Source organism: Scyliorhinus canicula, chromosome 16, assembly GCF_902713615.1.
Source record: "Scyliorhinus canicula chromosome 16, sScyCan1.1, whole genome shotgun sequence".
Taxonomy (NCBI): Eukaryota; Metazoa; Chordata; class Chondrichthyes; order Carcharhiniformes; family Scyliorhinidae; genus Scyliorhinus; species Scyliorhinus canicula.
In genome coordinates this window covers 24,777,802-24,801,045 of record NC_052161.1, presented here as the reverse complement: position 1 = coordinate 24,801,045, position 23,244 = coordinate 24,777,802, and the positions used below count along the sequence as shown (strand labels likewise).

Genomic DNA, 23,244 nt, shown 5'->3' with positions numbered 1-23,244 from the left:
ATTATTAATTGTCAGGTAGGCGTTTTTCTTCATATTAGAACCAAAAGTACGTTAATTACATCTTTGTCATTTAGCATTATTAATATTGATGTCTGTTGTGTACAATCCGGGCCTGAATTCTCCAATCACAGGTCGGAGTGCTGGTTCTGTGTCTGAATTTTCCAATCACAGCACTCAGTGCAGGTTCTGTGTCTGACTTTTCAAATCATAGGGTGGACTGCTAGCTGTGTGTCTGAATTCTTCAATCTCGGGGCGGACTGCTGGCTGTGTGTCTGAATTCGCAAATCACAGGACGTAGTGCTGGTTCTGTGTCTGAATTTTCTATTCGCAGGGTGCAGTGCCGGCGTGCGTCTGAATTCTCCAATCACAGGGCGTACTGCTGGCTGTGCATCTGAATTCTCCAATCACAGGGCGGACTGCTGGCTGTGTGTCTGAATTCTCCAATCAAAGGGCGCAATGCTGATTTGTGTCTGAATTCTCCAATCACAGCGCTCAGTGCTGGTGGTGTCTCAGAATTCTCCAATCACAGGGCGCAGTGTCGGCTGTGTGTCTGAATTCTCCAATCACAGGGTGCAGGGCTAACTGTGTGTCTGAATTCTCCAATCACAGCGCACAGTGCTGGTTGTGCTGAATTCTCCAATCACAGGGTGCAGTGTCGGCTGTGTGTCTGAATTCTCCAATCACAGCGCGCAGTGCTGGCTGTGCTGAATTCTCCAATCACAGGGCGCAGTGCTGGCTGTGTGTCTGAATTCTCCAATCACAGAGCGCAGTGCTGGATGTGCTGAATTCTCCAATCACAGGGCGCAATGCTGATTTGTGTCTGAATTCTCCAATCACAGCGCTCAGTGCTGGTGGTGTCTCAGAATTCTCCAATCACAGGGCGCAGTGTCGGCTGTGTGTCTGAATTCTCTAATCCCAGGGTGCAGGGCTAACTGTGTGTCTGAATTCTCCAATCACAGCGCGCAGTGCTGGTTGTGCTGAATTCTCCAATCACAGGGCGCAGTGTCGGCTGTGTGTCTGAATTCTCCAATCACAGCGCGCAGTGCTGGCTGTGCTGAATTCTCCAATCACAGGGCGCAGTGCTGGCTGTGTGTCTGAATTCTCCAATCACAGAGCACAGCGCTGGCTGTGTGTCTGAATTCTCCAATCACAGCGTGCAGTGCTGGCTGTGCTGAATTCTCCAATCACAGGGCGCAGTGCTGGCTGTGTCTGAGTTCTCCGGAAGACGGACTACAAGTCCCAGAATGCACAGGGAGCCGAGGCCGGCACCTGGCCGAGGCGCTGAAGGGGATTGACATGGCGGCCGGATCGGGATCCGTCGCTTTGGCTGAGAAACTGCAGAGTCTCAACGGGCTCTTTGCTATTCACAAAAAGAAAGGGCCCACTTCAGCCGATGTGCTGAATATCTTGAAAACTAAGCTGCTGAAAGGTACGCACGCGTTTTACAGCTCGTGTTTGCGTCAAGCAGCTTGTTTAAGAGTTTTGCATCGTTTCTGCCATCTAACGTGTATTTTATATTAGTGTCCAAAAGAACATTTCATTGAAATCCAACAAGGGGTAAAATCCATATTGAGAAGGGCAGAGTGGAAAGACTGCAATCCCTATGTTACTTCATTTTGTGAGCTGGCGTAGCTGGATGATGATATTTGCATAGTTTCCCATCTCCTGGTATGTAAGCAGTAATTTAAAAAAATACATCTAGGGAGGGTATGGGTGATGCTGGCTGGACCAGTATTTCGTGCCCATCCCTGACTCCCCTTGAACTGAGTGGCCACACTGCTGTGGATTTGGAGTCACATATCGGCCAGACCAAGTAAGGGTGGCAGATTTCCTTCCCGAAAGGATGTTAGTGAGATTGATGAGTTTTTACGACAATTGGCAATGATTTCATGGTCACCTTTTAATGCCACCTTTTTTGAAATCAGATTTCACCACCTGTCATGGTGGGATTCAAACCCTGGTCCTTGCTGCCATGGTGCGATTCAAACCCTGGTCCCATGGAGAATTACCCTGAATCTCTGGCTTACTAGTTCAATGACAATACCACTAACCCTGTTTTCAAAAAAAAAAACCCAGACCAAGTAAATTTTAAAATTGTTAATATCTTTAAAAGGGAGGCTTTTTTTTTGGAAAATCTTTTTATTGGCTTTTCTCATTTATAAACAGTTGTTGCTTATATACATTACATTTTTCCTGCCCATGCTAATTTGCCTTACTTTACAGACGTTTGTTTTGTCCTTCATTTGACTAACTACGTACATTTTGCTACCCTCTGGATTGGTCCATGATGTCCACCCCCTGGTTTCAGCACCCTTTCTCTTTTGTGGTTTCCCCATCCCCCCCCCCCCCCCCCCCGCCAGTTGCGCAGTCCTTTGGTTCTTCATCTTTTTTTCCCCTGGCTTACTCATTGCTGGCCTCGAACAGGTTTTGGACCAGCCCAACGAACTGCCCCCAAGTATCCAGGAAGCCTTCCTCTGACCCTCGGGTGGCGTACTTAATCTTCTCCAGGTGGAGAAATTCCGAGAGGTCAGCGAGCCAGTCTGCAGCTTTGGGTGGTGCTGCCGAATGCCAGCTGAGCAGGATTCTCTGGCGTGCCATTAGGGAAGCGAAAGCAAGGGCGTTGGCCTCCTTCCCCATGTGTAACTCTGGCTGCTCTGATACCCCGAAGATTGCCACTATTGGGCATGGCTTCACTCTCGCCCCCACAACCTTGGACATTGCCTCGGAGAAGGCTGTCCAGAACCCAGCAAGCTTGGGGCAAGCCCAAAATATGTGGGTGTGGTTGGCCAGGCCCCTCTAGCAGCGCTCACGTTTGTCCTCCACCTCTGGGAAGTACCTGCTCATTCGGGTTCTGGTCAGGTGCGCTCTGTGCACCACTTTGAGCTGCATTAGGCTTAGCCTTGCGCAGGAGGAGGTGGAGCTCATCCTGCTCAGTGCTTCGCTCCAGAGTCCCCATCCTACCGATGTCCCCAGTTTGTCCTCCCATTTTTGTCAGGTCCCGTCCAGTTGTGTTTGGGCTCTGTCCAGTAAGGGAGGCTTTTTTAATAGGTTCAGTTCCCATCTATTTTGAAAACTGTTGATGATCTGGTGTAGGGGGTGCTGCATCATGGATGAGTTTTTAAATTCATTGTATTATGCTAGATTTGTAAACTACTGATCACTAGTAGCAAATGAACTATGGGTATGATTCAACTGATTGGGTACAAGTCCCATAGTGAGTATTTAGCTGCGTGTTCCCGATGGTCATAGCGCCGAGAAACACATGCCTATACAACACGACTCGCGATGTATAAGGGGCCTCAGTGGGGAATGCGTGGCCGAGGCCCCCCCCCCCCCCCCCCCCCCCCCCCCCCCCCCCCCCCCCCGCCCCCGTGGCATCCTTCAGTGGCATGTGATCACCATCACATGCCAGGCTGGCACCCAGGTGGCACTGCCAAGGTGCCAGATGACATCATCAGCACCAAGGCACCACCCTGCCCAAAGAGCATGCAGAGGGAGGCCTCCAATTCCCTGAGAGACTCTCCCATATGTGCTGCTCCATCTGATCCCCATTTGTGGAAACCAGTGTTGAACGACAGTCTCCGAGGCGAAGGGAATGAATCCCAATGCCTCAGGTTCCTCAGCAAGCTGCACATTAGAGTCAGACTAGCTGTCTCACTCTAACATGCAGATTTGCCAAAAAATGATCCCGCCCATTTGCATGCCGCGAGGCGTTGAGAGCCGTGCCGATCCTGGGAGCTTTTACCTGCCAAGCTGCGCCGCAGCGAGCTGCTTTTCATCGGGTGCAGCTTGGCCATTGGAGCGCACCCTATATAATGCTGTGACGCTGAGCCAGTCAAGTTGGGAAGATTCCAGATTGGACCCTAATCAGCTGGATCGTCTGATTTCAAATGAGTTGTTGGCCTCAAACCTTGGTTAAAATTGACCAAAGTCTTGATCAGCATAGTAACCTCGATTTAATAAAATCGAAATGACAGAATGGTAGCAGATGCAGAGGTTTGTGCCTCTGGGAGGAAATAAAAGTGTGTCCTGCACAATTTGGAGAATTGTGGCTTTGGATCAAGTAATCATAACTTCAAAAGAATTATGAGCATGATTAGGCCCTTTGTCCCCTCAAGCCTGCAATTCACTCAATTCATTCCTGGATCTCATGAAAAAGGTTTGAGCAGGTTAGGCCTAGACCCATTGGAGTTTAGAATAATGAGAGGTGATCTTATTGAAATACGTAAGATCCAGGTGGATCTTAGTAGAACATGGAACTTACAGTGCAGAAGAAGGCCATTCGTCCCATCGAGTCTGCACTGACACACTTAAGCTCTCACTTCCACCCTATCCCAATAACCCCATCTAACCTTTTTGGACACTAACGGCAATTTAGCATGGCCAATACACCTGACCTGCATGTCTTTGGACTGTGGAAGGAAACAGGAGCACCTGGAGGAAACCCACGCAGACACGTGACCCAGCGGGGAATCGACCTGGGACCCTGGCGCTGTGAAGCCACAGTGCTAGCCACTTGTCTACCATGCTGCCCACAGCCAACAGGATGGTTACTGGGATAATTAATCCTCTTGTGTGGAAGATTAGGGGGGCAAAGTTTAAAAATAAGTGCCCTCCGGACTGAGATGAGGAGACATTTTTTTTCTGAGAGGGTCAGTGCTCTGTGGATTTTTGTTGGCCGGAAAGTGATGGAGGCTGGGTCACTTTATTCGAGGCTGAGTTGAGTAGGTTTTTGAAAGACCATAGAGTTGAGGGTTATGGACGGCAGACAGGAAAGTGGAATAAAAAAGCACGAATGCTGGTTAAACACATCAGGTCTGACAGCATCTGTGGAGAGAAAGAGATTTCATGTTTTAACGTTTTGGATCCAAACCATCCTTCTACAGAACCCAAAGTGGAGATTAAATCACAACCACATCAGCCACGATCTTATTGAATGTTGATGGAACAGGGTCAAAGGGCCAAATGGCCCAGCCCTGCTCCCAAACCCTATGTTCCTGCTCCCAAACCCTACATTCCTGCTCCGTCATTCAGTAAGATTGTGGCTGACATGATAGTGGGATTTAGAAAGCAAAGAACTTGCATTTATAATTCTCGTCATGACCATGGAACATCAAATGTTTCACAATCAGTGGAGTACTTTGGAGTGTCGTAATTGTAATATAGGCAAACTCGGCAGCTAGTTTGTTCACAGTACAGTCCTGCAAAGAGCAAATACGTCTTTTTTAACAATGCAGGTTGAACACAGTTAGCATCAGAGGGGGAGTTCTTTTATTCTGACCAGTATTTATCTTTCAAAGACTGACTAAAAGACCATCCAGTCAGTTATCTCTGTTCATCCTGAGACCTTGCTATATACAAGTAGGTTGCTTTATTTGTCTATGTTGCCTCAGTTAGTTGGCTGTAAAATGTTTTAGGACATTACGAAAGGTGCTATGCAAGTGCACGTTTTTATCTTTAACGTTCACATTACATATAAACTGGAGGCTAGAAATGCAAAGAGAAGGTCCAAATAAAATTGCTCCTCAAGTATTATACTAGTTTTGGTATTCAAAGAAAAGATAAATCATTTGGGGATTATTTCTGCTGTGAATCGTTTGTTATGTGGGAATGGGGATAAATTGGAGAATCTTGTTGTTTGAAAGGAGGTGAAGAAGAGGGAACTGTAAAGAGTATAAAATATTGTTTGGCATATGAAAATTCAATCTGGAGTAGTAGGAATAATTTGAAGCACTGGAACCAGGGAGATTTAACTGGTGAAAGGACAATTTAGGGCAGATGTCAAGAAGAACTTAGTGATTGACACTTGAAATGTTCGGCTAGCGAAGGTGAAACCCTTAGATTCATTCAATTTCCAGTTCAATGATACAATAGGGAGGTACTTGTTCCCTGAATTGATTGAAAGGCCTATGTCTGTATTTTGTGGAAGTGCATGTCAACAAGACAAGATCAAACTTGGCGCTGATACACTCTCAATTGGCTTCTTTACACAGGCATTGCTGATATTGTATCTAAAGGATTGGAAATCAGAGTGAATGTGAAGCTATTGCTTGATCATAATTGCAAGAACCTGTTCGCTGATTTCAGAGCAAAGTGGTCACATCTTGGCCTGGAAATGAAATGACTTTTCCTATTAAACACACACTATCCTTGACGCTTCAATGTTGGGAAGTGTCGTTCCACCTTATTCCAAATCAGGCCTTTACTGGCACATCGAGTATGGATTTAAGTGATTGTGTGATTTCTTCAGACAATACAAATAGTATGTAGGTCATGATTGATTTTTTTTAAAAAGCTGTTCGTCTGTGTACTATTTCTTGGGTAAATGTCATCAAAAGTGATACATTTACTCAGGACCTTGTAAACTATAGAGCAGTAACTGGTGGTACAGTGGTTAGCACTGATGCCTCACAGCACCCAGGATCTGGGTTCAATTCCCACCTTGGGTGACTGTCTCTGTGGAGTTTGCACATTTCTTCCCATGTCTGCGTGGGTTCCCTCCGGGAGCTCCCGTTTCCTCCCACAGTCCAAAGATGTGCAGATAAGGTGGATTGGCCGTGTTAAATTGTCCCTTAATGTCCATACGGTTAGGTGGGGTTACTGAGTTGCTGGGATAGGGTGGAGGCGCGGGCCTAGGCAGGGTACTCTATCAGAGGGTCGATGGCGAATCGATGGGCTGAATGGCCTCCTTCTGCGCTGTAGTGATTCTATGCACTGATGATCGAGATGGGCAGAATTAACAATCAACAGACAAATTCAGCACTATGTTCAGACCTGGGATCACCAATTATAGCCAGAGGTATTTTTATTTTATAATGTTGGCCAGCCACCTCTGCTTTATAATGTTTACAAACATTTGAGCTGGAAATGTTCAGTTTCTTGGCTGAATAATTGCAACCAATTGACCTCGTATTGAACAAATAATCAGGACTGGAAAAGTTGTAGAATGGGATTTTCCGAAGCCCAAGTTCATTGTCTGTAATGCCTGTGTCCAATAATTATACATTCAAAGAACAAAGACAGTACAGCACAGGAACAGGCCCTTTGGCCCTCCAGGCCTGTGCCGATCACATGTCCTATCTAGACCAACCGCATGTATCCTTCTATACCCCGTCTGTTCATGTGCCTATCCAGAAAAGTCTTAAAGGTCGCTAATGTATCTGCCTCAACCCCTCACTTGGCAGTGCATTCCAGGCCACCACCACTCTCTGTGTAAAAAGACTTTCCCCGTGCATCTCCAATGAAGCTTTCCCCCCTTACCTTGAACTTGTGGCCCTTGTAATTGTCATTTCCGCCCTGGGAAAAAGCCTCCAACTGTTCACCCTATCTATACCCCTAATAATTTTATAAACTTCTATCAGGTTGACCCTCAGCCTCCGTCTCTCTAGGGAGAACAATGCCAGTTTACTCAATCTCTCATAGCTAATACCCTCCATACCAGGCAAAATCCTGGTAAACCTTTTCTGTACTCTCTCTAACGCCTCCATGTCCTTCTGGTAGTACAGTGACCAGAATTGGACACCGTATTCCAAATGTGGCCTAATCAACGTTCTATATAACTAACATAATTTTTGAACTTTTATACTTGATACCCCAACCTATGAAGACAACGATGCCATATGCTTTCTTTCCCACCATTTCCACCTGTACTGCCACTTTTAAGGATCTGTGGATCTGCACGCCTAGATCTCTCTGTGCCTCTATGCTCCTGATGTTTCTGCCATTTATTTTATAGCTCCCACCTGAATTGGATTTACTAAAATGCATCATCTCGCATTTGTCCTGGTTAAATTCCATCTGCCATTTCTCTGCCCAATTTTGCAGCCTATCTATATCCTGTTGTATTCTCTGACAATCTTCATCACTACCCACAACTCCTGAAATCTTAGTATCATCCGCAAACTTGCTAATCAGACCCGTTACATTTTCTTCCAAGTCATTTCTATATATTACAAAGAGCAGAGGTCCCAGTGCTGATCCCTGAGGAACACCACTAGTTACAGACCTCCATTCAGAAAAACACTCTTCCACTGCTACCCTCTGTCTTCTATGGCCAAGCCAGTTCTGAATCCATTCAGCTAGTTCATCCCTGACCCCATGTGATTTAATCTTTTGCACCAGCCTGCCATGAGGGACCTTACTAAAGTCCATGTAGACAACATTCACAGCCGTTCCTTTGTCAATCATTTTTGTCACCTCTTCAAAAAATTAAATTAAATTAGTGAGACATGACCTCCCTCGTACAAAACCATGCTGTCTCGCTAATAAGACAAATGTGCATAGATCCTATCTCTGAGAATCTTTTCCAATAATTTCACTATCACTGACGTCCAGCTCACTGGTCTATAATTACCCAGATTATCCTTGCAACCCTTCTTAAATAACCGTACAACATTGGCTATCCTCCAATCCTCTGGGGTCTCACCTGTGGCCAATTCATTCAGGAATGGAATATCATAGCCTGATTGGGAGCAAAGACATGTATTTAATGGCATCTTTTAAAGTAGAAGACACCCAATGAACTTTACAGAGGTGTAATCAGACTCAACTGGGTGTAATGAGACTAAAAAAGCGAGAGTTGGTTATCAAAATCTTGGTTTTGGGTTAGTTTTAAGAAAGGTGGCAAGAAAACTGGGTATTGTCAGCATACAAATGGAGTGTAATCCCATATCTTCAGATTGAGTCACCTAAGGAGCAGCACGTAACCAAAGATGATAGGTTTTTGGGAGATTTATGTAGGAGCAGGAAGAGAAACCATTACTACTGATGTTCTGGCTATGATCGAATACGTTAAAAGTGGAACCAAGTGTGGGAAGTTGGACTGAGTTAGGCAAGAGGCACAGGGTGTTGGAGGAAGATAGTTGACAATGTCAAAGGGTGTAGAGAGGGAAAGGAGGTATTCCACACCAGAGAGCCATACCTAGCACAAAGGAAGATGGTTGTGGTTCTTTGAAGCCGCTTATTTCACTCTCCGGATATTGCTGCAGGAGTTCCTCCGAGTAGTGTCCTAGGCCCAATCATCTTTAGCTGCTTCATCAATGAGTTTTTCTCCAACATAAAGTCAGAAGTCGGGATGTTCGCCTATGATTGCACAGTATGTCGTCCTCTGATAATGAAGCAGTCCATGCTCGCTTGCAACAAAACCTGGACTGCATTCAGACTTTACCTGATAAATGGCAAGTAACATTCCGCCACACAAATGCCAGGCAATGAACATCTCCAAGATGGACAAGATACAGTGCAGCAACTTGCCAAGGCTCCTTTGACAGCATCTTTCAATCTGGTGATGGATGGCTAACAAATTGACCAAATAAGTAGGCTGTAGAAAACCCATATCCTATACATCACCAAGACCATTTTTTTTTCAATGCTCATTCTCGGGATATTGAGATGATGATGGTCAGGGCATTGAGATGTTGATGGTCGGGACGTTGAGATAATGATGGTCGGGGTGTTGAGATGTTGATGGTAGGCTTTCTCCAAAGATGCAGCCAAGCATGTGTGGCAGCAAGTCCATTCTAACAAATGGGTAGAACAAAACACTATTGTGTATTTTAAAAATATTTTTAAAAGATGTACAATAAATCTTAAAACACCACAGTATCATAAGGTGCAGCCTGACGTTTTAGTTTTATTGCTCAACAGAGGCTGGCATCAAACAACATCCAATGAAGCGAAAGAGACAAGCTCTCAAGCTGGGACACGGAGGAACCCTTGACAGTGCGGCCTCAGGAGTGCTTGGTAAGAAGCGGGGAGAAAAGGTACTTTGTCGCAATGGATAAACATTTAGCTATTTATATTTGATTTCTTGGGCACTGTCTTCTTTCTTTGCCATGTCAAAAAATAACCATGTCGGTACCAGGAGTTGAACACTACAAATGAGAGAGGACAGTAATTTGCAGTCAACATGTGCTTACGTTGCTTATCAGCATTTTAACCAATTTTAAACAATGCTGCTAAGGGCAGCAGATTTGCCAGCTCATTGTGCAATCAGCTGATGTTTCCCGTCACGATGGAAAAGTGGACAGCAGTTGAAGTTCAAAATATTTTGTTACTTCGCTATTTGGATGGAAATATTTTAAAAAATAAATTTAGAGTACCCGATTCTTTTTTTCCAATTAAGGGGCAATTTAGTGTGGCTAGTTCACTTACACTGCACATCTTTTTGGGTTGTGGGGGTGAGACCCATGCTGACACTGGGAGAATGTGCAAACTCCACATGGACTGTGCCCTGGGGCCATGATTGAACCCGGGTCCTCGGTGCTGCGAGGCAGCATGCGAACCACTGCGACACCATGCTGCCCCCTTTAGATTGAGACGTGACTGAGAAAGCCTTTGAGAACATTGGGTTTAAATGTGCAGGCAGCTATTAATGTGCCACTGGTGGGACTGATTTTTGAATCCACAGCATAAATAATAGGCCGGACCACATCAGTCGATGGTATTCAATTGAAATAAAATCTTCACCTAGCCTGCACTTTGGTTGAAGATAGTCAGATTTGTACTCGTTGTTTTCTATTTATGTAAGTTCAAATATTTGGCTTACATTTACATAAAGACCTAGAAAACGTCCTCTTTGTTTTTCCTTCATTAATATGCAAGTTCATTTCAGAGATCTTTTCATGTTGAACCAATGAGCCCCTCACCTTCAAGCAGCGAACTTGTTGCACGGATGTAGTTTGTTTAAGATTCATGTACGTATGCACCTGAAACGGAATTTGCTTGAGAATGGCCTGTTTGTTCTCTGCTTAAATCTCAGTTATGGACATTTTCTATGGGTGTGGCCCAACAACCGTGAACTGGATGCTTCCGCCTCACATGCCGCAAGATCACCAGAGGCGAGACGCGGATAATGGAAAAGTCCATTTACCTCGGGTGGGATTCTCTGGTTGTGCACGCCCAGCGACTGGAGAATCCCGCCCTGCCTTGTGCTCAAGCGTGGTACGGCCAGTGAATCTTGGGAGAGCCCTCTCGTGGGCTTCCCGCAAGTTTTCACACGTCGCGGGATTCACCCAAGTCGGAGTCAGAATTCCACCCACAAGGGGCGGGAACAAATAGCACAGCCGGCTTCAGCGAACTTACCCGGTATCCACTGGCATCGTGGGGTCCACTAACCTCCACAGCGAGGCTGCAGCTGGGCGCCAATCAGCACTGGTCCACAAAACTGTGGACCAGGCAGAACAGCACCCGGGGCAGGATCTCCTGGGCCATCGGAGACCCCTGGTGGTCAGGGGCAGGGCAGGGCCGCCCCCTGGAGCGTGGGCACTGTCGCACTTCCCAGCTGCCACCATGGCACTGCCAAGCTGGCAGGAGCACTGCCTGGGTGCCAGGGTGGCAGTGCAAGGGTGTCCAGGTGCCAGGGTGGCACTACCAAGGGTCCAGGTCCAAGGGGGGGCCATGTGCTTGAAAAGATGGTGGAGGTGGGGTTTGAAGAGTGGGGGTGTGCAGGGCAGGTAAGTAGGGGCTACTGGGAGGTTGGGGGGACGATGAGTGGGGGCCCTGGAAGGGAGGGGATACTGTGAGGGGGCTTGGGGGGGTGGGGGTGGTTGCTGAAGAGGAGGGTTCCACCGGGGACCCCTTTGCGGAGTGTCCTCACTTGGGGGATATGGGGTAGTGTTCATGTGTGTGGGGGGTAATATTGCCCACGGGTGCAGGTTTTGGGGACCCATAAACTCAGTTAGAGATCGGGGCACCCTTTGAAAATGGCGTCCCGATCTCTGAGTTCAGTTCTCTAGTGCTAAAAATAATTCTAAGTGTCGGCTAAACAAGTGAGAAACTCCCGAGGGCCCCCCAAAATAACTAAGTACCATTGAATAGCGGTGAGGAACCCGCCGGCTCGAAACTCCGTGAAAAACCCACCACGAATGAACTTCGAAATTTTGGGGGCGAATCGGGCCCTATGTTTCTTATCTTGTTATGAGCATTAGAGCAATAATATATTTTCTTTGATTATTCGCAGAGTAGTCCAGCTGATGCCTGACAATGAGTTATGCAGTGATAATACAACCTCTTTTGATTGTACTTCATCATTCTGTGAACAGCAGCTGAGCCCTGTACTGATGGCCTCATAGATTTATTTATGCACTATAACCCTGAGACCTGTCTCTTGATTAACGTGCTGCACCGCACACCCAATCTTTCCTGTTTTTATTGCTGATTTGCTGCAATTCCTTTTATCTCCACATTTTAAAATAATTACTGTTTTCCTTTATTTGACTCAGTGGTTGGCATTGGCAAAGGGACCAAAATGCTCAGCGGAATGTTGTCCTGCTCCAAGGTAAGTGTGATTGTTTAATAAGGAAATGATTCTAACAGTACTGTGGGCATAACTACATGGATTGCAGCAGTTCAAGAAGGCGGCTAATCACCACCGTCTCAAGTGCAATTGGAGATGGGCAACAAATTCTGGCCTTGCCAGTGACGCCCACATAATATGAAAGACTAAAATAAGACACAATTAAATTTTGACATTTTGATTAAAACATAAGACCATAAGAGCTAGGAGCAGAATTAGGCCACTCGGCTCATTGAGTCTGCTCCTCCATTCAATCATGGCTGATATTTTTCTCATCCCTATTCTCCTGCCTTCTCCCCATAACTCTAATCCCCTTATTGATCCAAAAACCTTACTTTCTCTGTTTTAAAGACACTCGGTGATTTGGCCTCCCCAACCTTCTGCGGCAAAGAGTTCCACAGATTCCCCACCTCTGGCTGAAGAAATTCCTCTTCATCTCTGTTTTAAACGATCGTCCCTTTTATTTGAGATTGTATACTCTGCTTCTGGTTTTTCCCACAAGTGGAAACATTCTCTCCACGTCCACTCTATCCAGGCCACGCAGTATCCTGTATGTTTCAGTAAAAATTTGGCTTGCATCACTGATTGCTTCTTTCCTATATCAAAACACTATTGAGAAGGAGAAAATCACAAGACAAGGAAAACAAGGATATGAGAGATGGACAATTAGGAATGCCAAAGGAGGGCAGCACAGTGGCGCAGTGGTTAGCACTGCTACCTCACGGTGCCGAGGTCCCAGGTTCCATCCTGGCTCTGGGTCATTGTCCGTGTGGAGTTTGTACATTCTCCCCGTGTTTGTGTGGGTTTCGCCCCCACCTCAAAGATGTGCAGGGTAGGTGGATTGGTCTCGCTAAATTGTCCCTTAATCGGAAAAAATGAATTGGGTACTCTAAATTCTTTTTTTGAAGTAATGCCAAAGGAGACCCACAATTAATACAGTTAACATCTTTCATCTATCCCACATTAATACAGTTAACATCTTTCATCTATCCCACATAATACAGTTAATATCTTTCATCTATCCCACAGTTCCTGTTAGTTTAGAACAGTTTTCTATCAATTGTGGTTGAATTATTCAAATCAAACAGCAGCAAATCAGATCTCCGGTAAGGTAGAAATGAAAAGTGCTGAAAATTGCGAAGAAATTAGCAAGGATTTATTCAATTCAAACTTAATAAACAGTCAGAATAATTTGCCAGTGAAAGTACAAAAAGGGTGAGCGAGTTAAATCACAAATATATTTTGAAAAAGAACCACATTTCCTTTCTCTGACTCAAAGTTCCACCATCTTCAAGTAATGCATCAGTGGGACAGATGAAAGATGTTAACTGTATTAATTGTGCGTCTCCTTTGGCATTACTTCAAAAAAAGAATTTAGAGTACCCAAATCATTTTTTCCAATTAAGAGGCAATTTAGTGTGGCTAATCTACCTATCCTGCACATCTTTGGGTTGTGGGGGGAGAAATCCATGCAAACACAAGAAGAATGTGCAAACTCCACACGGACAGTGACCCAGAGCCGGGACTGAACCTGGGACCTCATCACCGTGAGGCAGCAGTGCTAACCACTGCGCCACTGTCCATCTCTCATATCCTTGTTTTCCTTGTCTTGTGATTTTCTCCTTCTCGATGGTGTTTTGATTTCGGAAAGAAGCAATCAGTGATGCAAGCCAAATTTGAACAGTGGTGTCTAGCCTTGGGAAGGATTCAGTAGGGTGCTAGGTACTGTGTTGGGGAGGGGGGTGTTGGAATGCTAACGCTTGGTGAGAGAATTGCTTTTGGAGTGGGGGCTGCAAGATGACTTTTAAGCCAAATCATACATGTGGCCAGATTGCCTTAATGTCGTTCCAACCATTGCCTCGTTGGAATATCTGCTTCTTCTCTCTATGCTACCTTGTCAGCATCTCTCCATGGCACTTTGAGTTCATTATGTTCAGTGCCCCTCACCACATCCAATAATTCTGTGCCTTGTGTTCATCTACTCTCACCTGCCGCCCCCACATCCTCTAATCTTTTGCCATTGTCTGATTCAGAATTCATCCAAGGTAACAGCCGGTTGCTCCCAACCGTCCCTCATTCATCTCCCAATTCTTTCCTTTGTCCATTGTCACCCTAATCACCAAGCAGACTCAAATTAAGCTCTATTCTCCCTCAACCCCATCAAACCCTGCCTCAGCTTGTGGTGTTTTTGCTTTACTTCTCTGTCAGTCTCAGGCATTTCCTACACGCCCCCTTTTTCACGTCTTTGCCTCTCCCCATTATCCCACTGTACCAAATAGACTATGTGCATAGTTAGCAAAATCCAAAAGTGGCATGGATATGGTTGCATAGTGATTAGATTACTCGATTAGTAATCCAGGGTCCTGAGTTAAAATCTCACCTGAGCACTGGGAATTTGGATTTATTTAACTAAATAAAGCTGGTGCCAGTAATGATGACAGTGAAGCTACCAGAAAGTATTCTAGACTCATTCCTGACTGTCCGACTGACAGAACAGACCCACCAAAGGTGGTGGAGTAATGACCCTTGAAGCCTTGTGGCATCCTGTCAAACACGAGCAAGGAAACCTACTGCCTCTTTCAGCTGATCAATCTGTATCCTTCCATGTTGAACACCATTTGGAAGAAGCACTGAGAATGGTTAGGTGATAGAATGTACACTGGGTAGGAACCATCTTTGCAAGCCACTCAATAGCACTACTGCTGACGAAGATGGCTTAATCACAGAGGACACCGCTGTCAGACTAGGCCTAGAACATGTGGTGAGAATCAATATGAGGGGCAAACCTCCTTGACTTCATCCTTGCCTATCTATCTGTCAACAGTGGTATTGGTAAAAGTGACTATAACTTGGGACTTCATCTCCTGTTTTCACACTGAGGATATACTTAATTATGTTGATCAATGCGTAGATTCAGAACAGATCTGAAGGCTCAAAATTGGGCATCCATAAGGCGCTATGGGCCATCAGCAAATGATTTGTATTCCAGCACAATCTATAACCTCATGCCCAGCAGGTTCTGCACTCTACTATTACAATCAAGCCAGGGGACAAAATCTAGTTCAATAAGGAGTATCGAAGAATAGCACTAGGCATATCTTAAAAATAAGATGCCAACCTGGTGAAACAGGCGACGAGTATGGTAAACAGCAGAGGATAGAGGCAGCAAGTGCAGAGAAACACCACAGAATTAAACAAAAAAGAGTAAAGGATTGGGCTGGCAACTGGGAGGTACAAAGGTGGGTAGACACGCTAGGTTCTGGTAGCAAAGTATAAATTAAATCTGTGCCAAGTATGTATATTTGCATTCTGCGCCATTACAATGTTACATAGATACAACACACTGAGCAGTATAATTTTTAAAATGCCTAGGGCAAATGGCCAGTTTCTGAATATTTCTTTGATACAGTCATCAAAACAAGTCAGAACTCTTTATTTTGATGTCGACAAAAAAAGTAATGTCTCCTGCTGTATTTTGTACAAAGCAGAAAATGGCTTGCATGCTGGTTAGCTGCCAAGGCCATTAGAGTGGATACACTGTTAGCTAGGCATTAATGCCAGTGCACCATGATGTTAATCACTGGAGTGCTGCCAGCAAAACAACATCAATTACGACTGTACCTGCTGTCCTGGGCCATCAATGAATTGTCTCATACCGGTAAAGTGCTTGACATCCATTGAAACATAAATCATTTTCATAACAGAAGTCAATCCTTTTTAATAATGCATAAGGCGTGATGTCTCTGGTTTAGAGGCAGGTTTTTCAACCAGTTGTGATGGAGAATTTATAGTGTCTCCACTCTGGGATGAGGCCATGTACAGAGGTATTGGAATAATGGGAATGTTTAATCAAATAGAACTGAAAATTGTGAAAATGGAAAAAGAAAATAGTGAAAAAAGCATTTTTTAAAATTCAGTTTTAAAGTGTTAATCTTAATACTGGATGGTTTAGTAGTTTTAATGTTAAATTCGGATATTTTTCCTGTGACACCGTGCAAGAGCTAAATTCCCAACAAAGCAGAAAATTCAATAACCATATCCATATCCATAGCTTTTCCTTTCTAGTGTTCTGCAAGAATAATTTATTCTCTTGCAATAGCCATTTTGATGGCAGTGGAGTTAAACTGCCTTTATAATGTTGATACCCACCTTCTGGCCAACCCTTGCTGGTTAGGCAGTACGCTGAGACTTCAAAACCCATCCATGCCCCTTGTATCCATTATGACAACTTAGAGGTTGAGATTTTCACCTCCTCTTCAGCCTCGAATTAATTTAAATCCAGCCTCCAGAGATCGAAGTATAATCTAGCCCACTACACTACCTAGCTATGTGTCACACGCTATCTTTTGTATATCGACAGAATTGCTGACAGCTTATGTCACCGCAAAATTGTCTGTCAGAAAGCAGTTCATTTTTAACAGTGAGGCTGCAGTGACCTAATTCTTCCCAAAGCTTTGGGTAGAATTCCTTTGGTGCTGACCCAATCAAGTTAGTCTCGATATGTCCAAAGATGTGCAGGTTAGGCCATGGTAAATTTAGTGTCCAACGGTTAGATGTGTTTACGAGGCTAGGATGGGGGATTGAGCCTAGGTCAGCGCTCTTTCAGGGATTTGGTGCAGACTCAATGGGCAAATGACCACATTCTGCACTGTAGTATTCTGAGATTCCTCTATGATTCTATGTGATACAACCACTCAAGATTAATTTGCAGTGATTTTGCAATGATCCGTTGCAGTATGACCATTGCCACTGAAAAGCTTATCCTTTAGTGTCTTTATTTTAATTTTGCAAACTCCATACTACGAAAGTATACTTTTCTTTGAGCTCAGCTTTTGACTAGCGCAACAGTCCTTGCCAGTACAGGCACTTCATAAGTTGTGTGATTTGGTTGAGCATTGTGGGTTCTACCATGCTGCTTGTCACCTCACTCCACCTCACACCCACAACTTGGCAGTTCTAAATATAACTCGTTTTAAGGGATTTATATTTGTGTTGGTAAACATTAGAAATACGGTATAGTTTTGAAAAAAAAATCTTTTTATTGGTATTTTCAAAGTTATGTGGATTGCCGTTTGTTTTCATTTATTATGCAGTGCAAAAAAGGCTTTTTCTTATGTTTCTCTATTTACAAACTGTTGCCATCTAATTTCTCCCTCCGTTGGCTTCAGCCGTGTCCTTTTTGTGGAATCTGGGGTAATTTACGAATCTAACGTCCACTTAGATAAGGAAACTAGAGAAGTGAAGAGAAGTTTCCAAGAAATCTGGAGGTAATGAGACAGAGGAAACTGGAAACCAGAACAGATGCAGTAAAGTCTCAGAGTTGAAAAAGCATTGGCTCTTGAGAGGCCCGAAAGATACCTAGAAAGATATCTACAGTGGTATGAAGGTTTGTGAGAAATGACTACAGTTTGGGAGACAATATTTGAAATCATTGTGGAAGTCTGTGTCTGGAACTTGGAGTTTGCCTAAAAACCTCTTAAGACAAAGGAAACCTAAAGGGAGAGGTATAAAACCTTGAAAGTGAAACTTTGATGAAAGCATAATTTACAAGAAGATTTGGAAGTACGACTTATGAAAGTGTAAATAAAAATCACTCGCATGGAAGCTGGAATTCAGTGAGACAAGGTTGATCACAGTATAAGAATCATCTGGGGGGGGAAAGGGGGGGGCATGGTTGAGGAGAAATTCTCAGGCATTCACTTGGGTTCAGAGAGGAATGCGTCTTACCACAGTCCTCTTGTGTACTTAAAAGGGACTTTGTCAATTAAACTATTGTAGCATAAGATGTTATCTATGTGTGATTTTTACGGTCAGGGGAGTGTAATGGAATATTGCATAATAATCAGCCTTTTCATCTTCAACAAATATTTTTGTCTTGTTAAAACTAATTAGTGGTCTTGTAACACTCTTCCTCTACATTTCATTTAAAAAGTATATAAGTTACAGTCTTTTGAGCCAGGGTTCCACCCTGTCCAGTTATAGCATCATCTGGGATCGTAGCACTACACTTCCTGCATGGACCTGTGGATACATGGTGCAGATAGTAGTTTTGTTAATAAATATAAAAAGCATGGGATTCCTGTACCTTATATGGAAAATTGGTGTCATGGTCATAGGTAGGGGTGATTGTCTTGTCTGTAGTTTCAAGTAGTAGGATACTTTACATAAGAACGAGGAGCAGGAGTAGGCCATCTGGCCCCTCGAGCCTGCTCCGCCGTTCAATGAGATCATGGCTGATCTTTTGTGGACTCAGCTCCACTTTCCGGCCCAAACACCATAACCCTTAATCCCATTATTCTTCAAAAAACTATCTATCTTTACCTTAAAATATGTAATGAAGGAGCCTCAACTGCTTCACTGGGCAAGGAATTCCATAGATTCACAACCCTTTGGGTGAAGAAGTTCCTCCTAAACTCAGTCCTAAATCTACTTCCCCTTATTTTGAGGCTATGTCCCCTAGTTCTGCTTTCACCCGCCAGTGGAAACAACCTGCCCGCATCTATCCTATCTATTCCCTTCATAATTTTAAATGTTTCTATAAGATCCCCCCTCATCCTTCTAAATTCCAACGAGTACAGTCCCAGTCTACTCAACCTCTCCTCATAATCCAACCCCCTCAACTCTGGGATTAACCTCGTGAATCTCCTCTGCACACCCTCCAGTGCCAGTATGTCCTTTCTCAAGTAAGGAGACCAAAACTAAACACAATACTCCAGGTGTGGTCTCACTAACACCTTATACAATTGCAACATAACCTCCCTAGTCTTAAACTCCATCCCTCTAGCAATGAAGGACAAAATTCAATTTGCCTTCTTAATCTCCTGTTGCACCTGTAAACCAACTTTCTGTGACCCATGCACTAGCACACCCAGGTCTCTCTGCACAGCGGCATGCTTTAATATTTTATAGTTTAAATAATAATCCCGTTTGCTGTTATTCCTACCAAAATGGATAACCTCACATTTGTCAACATTGTATTCCATCTACCAGACCCTAGCCCATTCACTTAACCTATCCAAATCCCTCTGCAGACTTCCAGTATCCTCTGCACTTTTCGCTTTACCACTCATCTTAGTGTCATCTGCAAACTTGGACACATTGCCCTTGGTCCCCAACTCCAAATCATCTATGTAAATTGTGAACAATTGTGGGCCCAACACGGATCCCTGAGGGACACCACTAGCTACTGATTGCCAACCAGAGAAACACCCATTAATCCCCACTCTTTTCTTTCTATTAATTAACCAATCCTCTATCCATGCTACTACTTTACCCTTAATGCCATGCATCTTTATCTTATGCAGCAACCTTTTGTGTGGCACCTTGTCAAAGGCTTTCTGGAAATCCAGATATACCACATCCATTGGCTCCCCGTTATCTACTGCACTGGTAATGTCCTCAAAAAATTCCACTAAATTAGTTAGGCATGACCTGCCCTTTATGAACCCGTGCTGCATCTGCCCAATGGGACAATTTCTATCCAGATGCCTTGCTATTTCTTCTTGATGATAGATTCCAGCATCTTCCCTACTACCGAAGTTAAGCTCACTGGCCTATAATTTCCTGCTTTCTGCCTACCTCCTTTTTTAAACAGTGGTGTCACGTTTGCTAATTTCCAATCCACCGGGACCACCCCAGAGTCTAGTGAATTTTGGTAAATTATCACTAGTGCATCTGCAATTTCCCTAGCCATCTCTTTTAGCACTCTGGGATGCATTCCATCAGGGCCAGGAGACTTGTCTACCTTTAGCCCCATTAGCTTGTCCATCACTACCTCCTTAGTGATAACAATCCTCTCAAGGTCCTCACCTGTCATAGCCTCATTTCTATCAGTCGCTGGCATGTTATTTGTGTCTTCCACTGTGAAGACCGATCCAAAAAACCTGTTCAGTTCCTAAGCCATTTCCTCATTTCCCATTATTAAAACTCCCTTCTCATCCTCTAAAGGACCAATATTTACCTTAGCCACTCTTTTTTGTTTTATATATTTGTAAAAACTTTTACTGTCTGTTTTTATATTCTGAGCAAGTTTACTCTCATACTCTATCTTGCTCTTCTTTATAGCTTTTTTTAGTAGCTTTCTGTTGCCCCCTAAAGATTTCCCAGTCCTCTAGTCTCCCAGCAATCTTTGCCACTTTATATGCTTTTTCCTTCAATTTGATACTCTCCCTTATTTCCTTAGATATCCACGGTCGATTTTCCCTCTTTCTACCGTCCTTCCTTTTTGTTGGTATAAACCTTTGCTGAGCACTGTGAAAAATCGCTTGGAAGGTTCTCCACTGTTCCTCAACTGTTCCACCATAAAGTCTTTGCTCCCAGTCTACCTTAGCTAGTTCTTCTCTCATCCCATTGTAATCTCCTTTGTTTAAACACAAAACACCAGTATTTGATTTTACTTTCTCACCCGCCATCTGTATTTTAAATTCCACCATATTGTGATCGCTCCTTCCGAGAGGATCCCTAACTATGAGATCATGAATCAATCCTGTCTCATTACACAAGACAAGATCTAGGACCGCTTGTTCCCTCGTAGGTTCCATTACATACTGTTCTAGGAAACTATCACGGATACATTCTATAAACTCCTCCTCAAGGTTGCCTTGACCAACCTGGTTAAACCAATCGACATGTAGATTAAAATCCCCCATGATAACTGCTGTACCATTTCTACATGCATCCGTTATTTATTTGTTTATTGCCTGCCCCACCATAACGTTACTATTTGGTGGCCGATAGACTACTCCTATCAGTGACTTTTTCGCCTTACTATTCCTGGTTTCCACCCAAATGGATTCAACCTTATCCTCCATAAGGTTGTCATCCCTTACTATTGCCCGGATGTCATCCTTAAATAACAGAGCAACACCACCTCCCTTACCATCCACTCTGTCCTTCCGAATAGTTTGATACCCTCGGATATTTAATTCCCAGTCGTGACCATCCTTTAACCATGTTTCAGTAATGGCCACTAAATCATAGTCATTTACGATGATTTGTGCCATCAACTCATTTACTTTATTCCGAATACTACGAGCATTCAGGTAAAGTACACTTATGTTGGTTTTTTTTACCTCTGTTTTGAATCTTAACATCTCCAGTTTTATTCCTTTTAGTATTACTGGGCCTATTCACTGAGCTCCCCTCAGTCACTGTACCTTGTACTGTCGCCCTTTTTGATTTTTGACTATGTCTTCTCTGCCTTGCACTTTTCCCCTTCCTTTTGCTTCTATCCCTGTTTTACTACCTTCCAACTTCCTGCATCGGTTCCCATCCCCCTGCCATTACTGAAAATATTCCTCTCATAACCTTCCCCTTTTCAGCTGTACTTGCTGTGAGGCAGAAAAAGACAAACTTCCCTGAGGAAATATCTTTCCACCATTGAACCAGGTGCTAGTGATTCATATAGGCTATGACTGCCTCCTATTCACTGCGCTGAATCGACCAGAAAATGCAGCGCATAAAACATTGTCTAATCTTATGTTTCCTTTTGTTGTAATGCAATCATAACTGATAAAGGAAGACTGCATGGAGCATTCCTTCTTGTAGAGTACTCATCCACTGGATTAATAGATACATATCATTTCACTGTCTGCAGCAATTGTCCCCTGTTCCACTACCACTGTCTCCTACTACACTCTGCAGCATGGGAAATTTAATTTCCCATACTGGAAGGAGTGTGGTGATTTGATAGGGCAGCTCCCTGGATGGGGGAGAGGGAGAGCTTTGAATCTCTGGTTGAGAGAAGCCTGACCTTCACCATTGAAAGGTTTGAGAACAGTTTTTAAAAAAAAAAATGAAATTGCCATCAGTATTGCAAGAATTAGGATGGGTTGGTGGTGCGCAGTGTATCCTGTATGGAAATATATGCAGTGCCTATACTCTAGTGATTTATTTTGCTGAAATTTTCAGATTACAGCATGTGTCAAGGTGGCACAGTGTTAGGAAATCTGTACACCTCTGAGGAATTAATCTTCAAAATGTATAGCATAGCTGTTGGGGTTTTTGTGATGCATTATAGAAGTTCTACACTTAAAGGGTTAATTTTTCGATGTTTCTGAAAGAAAGAGCTGCTGCAGAGCTTTGCTGTGAGGTCAAAACTTGAGACATAAAGGCCAACATTTATTCAGCTGCCAGCTACTGTATCTTGGCTTTGTGCTGATATAGTCAATGTCTTTCCATACTCCATTTCAAATTGAACCCTTGTCTGTAGAGGGGGTTAGAGGACAAATGTATCAAACCATTATTAATATTTGCTGGTGGCCCTGCCTGTCCATAAATCAATCTGATTGTTGTCTCAGCATTAACCACTGGACCATGATAAAAGACTGCAATATAGGGAGTGTCCTGTTGAAGAAAGCAATGGAAAAAATAACATTAATGGGCTTCCCTGCCTCAGTAGTAAATGCAGTTAGTACAAATGGAATTTGATTCCTGGTGTGTGCTGAGCTAGAAATAATCAGATAGAGCCACTATAATGTGCCACAGTGATCTCGGACTTGGGAGGCGCAAAGAGAGGAAGACTGCCTTTTGCTTTTGCTTTTGAAAGCAAAATATAGCTCTGACCACATCATCTCCATCACTGTTTGTTTGAATTTTGATTTCTATATATGCTTTCTTTTCCAAAATGCTAGTAGGTTGTGCAACAGCATATTGGAGAAGAGAGACTTTAATTTAGCTCTCTTTATGATGTAAGTTAACCAAAATAAATAGGAATATGACCATCAGATGAGGAGTAAATTTCAGAACCTTGGCCCTGAGGATTTCCCTCCACTTCCCACATTCTGAATTTTTAGTGCTAGTTCTGTTTTCATATTTAGGCCAACATTTTGAATAATTTATTCAATTGGGCACGTTTTGAATAATTTATTCTGTTGGATTTCTGATATTTTTCCAGCTGCTATGTCAGCTATAAATTGAAACGGAATGCTTGGGGCCAGCCATCTTCAGCT

The 23,244-nt window shown here is 43.8% G+C and overlaps 1 protein-coding gene across 2 annotated transcripts in view; it reads left to right on the top strand.

Moving 5' to 3' along the window:
• The first annotated feature begins 1,218 nt into the window (after positions 1–1,218).
• trub1 (TruB pseudouridine (psi) synthase family member 1) overlaps positions 1,219–23,244 on the top strand; it is a 69,932-nt gene continuing 47,906 nt past the window's right edge. Inside the window, exons 1-3 of one of the 2 annotated variants that reach the window (XM_038822123.1) lie at positions 1,220–1,429; positions 9,646–9,741; positions 12,222–12,277. In XM_038822123.1, the coding sequence (XP_038678051.1) occupies positions 1,297–1,429; positions 9,646–9,741; positions 12,222–12,277 (285 nt within the window). In that variant the 5' untranslated portion in view covers positions 1,220–1,296. Of the gene's footprint in view, positions 1,430–9,645; positions 9,762–12,221; positions 12,278–23,244 lie in introns of both variants that reach the window. The other variant, XM_038822124.1, reaches the window with a different exon arrangement.